This window comes from Poromitra crassiceps (assembly GCF_964638095.1).
Source record: "Poromitra crassiceps genome assembly, chromosome: 29".
Lineage (NCBI taxonomy): Eukaryota > Metazoa > Chordata > Actinopteri > Beryciformes > Melamphaidae > Poromitra > Poromitra crassiceps.
This window is the reverse complement of record NC_139641.1, coordinates 9406317-9407233: the sequence shown is the minus strand read 5'-3', so window position 1 is coordinate 9407233 and position 917 is coordinate 9406317. Positions and strand designations below refer to the sequence as shown.

Below are 917 nucleotides of genomic sequence, written 5' to 3'. Positions count from 1 at the left end.
ATAAAAGAAAACCTATCAATATAAGTCACTCTGTCTATAAGTCACTATGTCGCTCTATAAGTCACTCCGTCGCTGTATAAGTCACTCCATCAGACTATAAGTCACTATGTCGCTCTATAAGTCACTATGCCGTTCTATATGTCACTCTGTGACAGCGTGGGGGGTATGGGGGAATTGGCCAAGTACAATTGGGGGGAAATCAGAAGGAAAAAAATGTGTGTGTCTTCATGCCAATTAGCTAAGGGGGTGGGGACTGTGGGGTGGGGACTGTGGGGTGGGGACTGTGGGGTGGGGACTGTGGGTGGGGACTGTGGGGTGGGGACTGTGGGGTGGGGGTGGCTGCGTGGCAGAGGAAGAGTAGGCTGGGAATTCACGCTTATTGATCGATTATTTGGGATTTCCCATCGATTTTGCTTTGCAAGCAGCTCAAAGTGAGGCGTTCTCTCTCTCCTTCTTCGTTGCAGGTGTGAAGGACCCCCGCCTCTACTCCTGCCCCATCTACAAGAAGCCAGTGAGGATGGACATGAACTACATCGCCGCTGTCGACCTGAAGACCACACCTCCACCAGAATACTGGATCCTGCGGGGCGTGGCGCTCCTCTGTGATGTCAAATGATCACGTCCAGCTTCAAAAGACTGACAAATCACTCAAAACAATATGCAGCACCAATACGCTGACACATAACCATGTAAATGATATCTTCTGTGCATTTTACTTCATCCAAAAATGTGAAATATTTTGTATTTTAAACTCCAGTACTCAATCTAGTCTTTCAGAATGAATTTATTTTCTTTTTTATTGAATTGAAATGGAATTGACCCCTACTACCCATTTTGTGTTGTCTAGTACTATTATCAGCTAGTACTTGTTGAGGAAGAAATGGAAAAGTTATTGATTGATTGCTTATGAATTGGTT

The 917-nt window shown here is 45.1% G+C and overlaps 1 protein-coding gene across 1 annotated transcript in view; it reads left to right on the top strand.

Annotated features, from left to right (window-relative positions):
- LOC310800169 (dynein axonemal heavy chain 5-like) overlaps window positions 1-616 on the top strand; it is a gene marked incomplete at both ends in the record, with an annotated part of 678223 nt that extends 677607 nt beyond the window's left edge. The window contains one exon of the mRNA XM_083662754.1: window positions 465-616. Coding sequence (XP_083518880.1) covers window positions 465-616 — 152 coding nt within the window. The remainder of the gene's footprint in view (window positions 1-464) is intronic.
- Window positions 617-917: the final 301 nt, after the last annotated feature.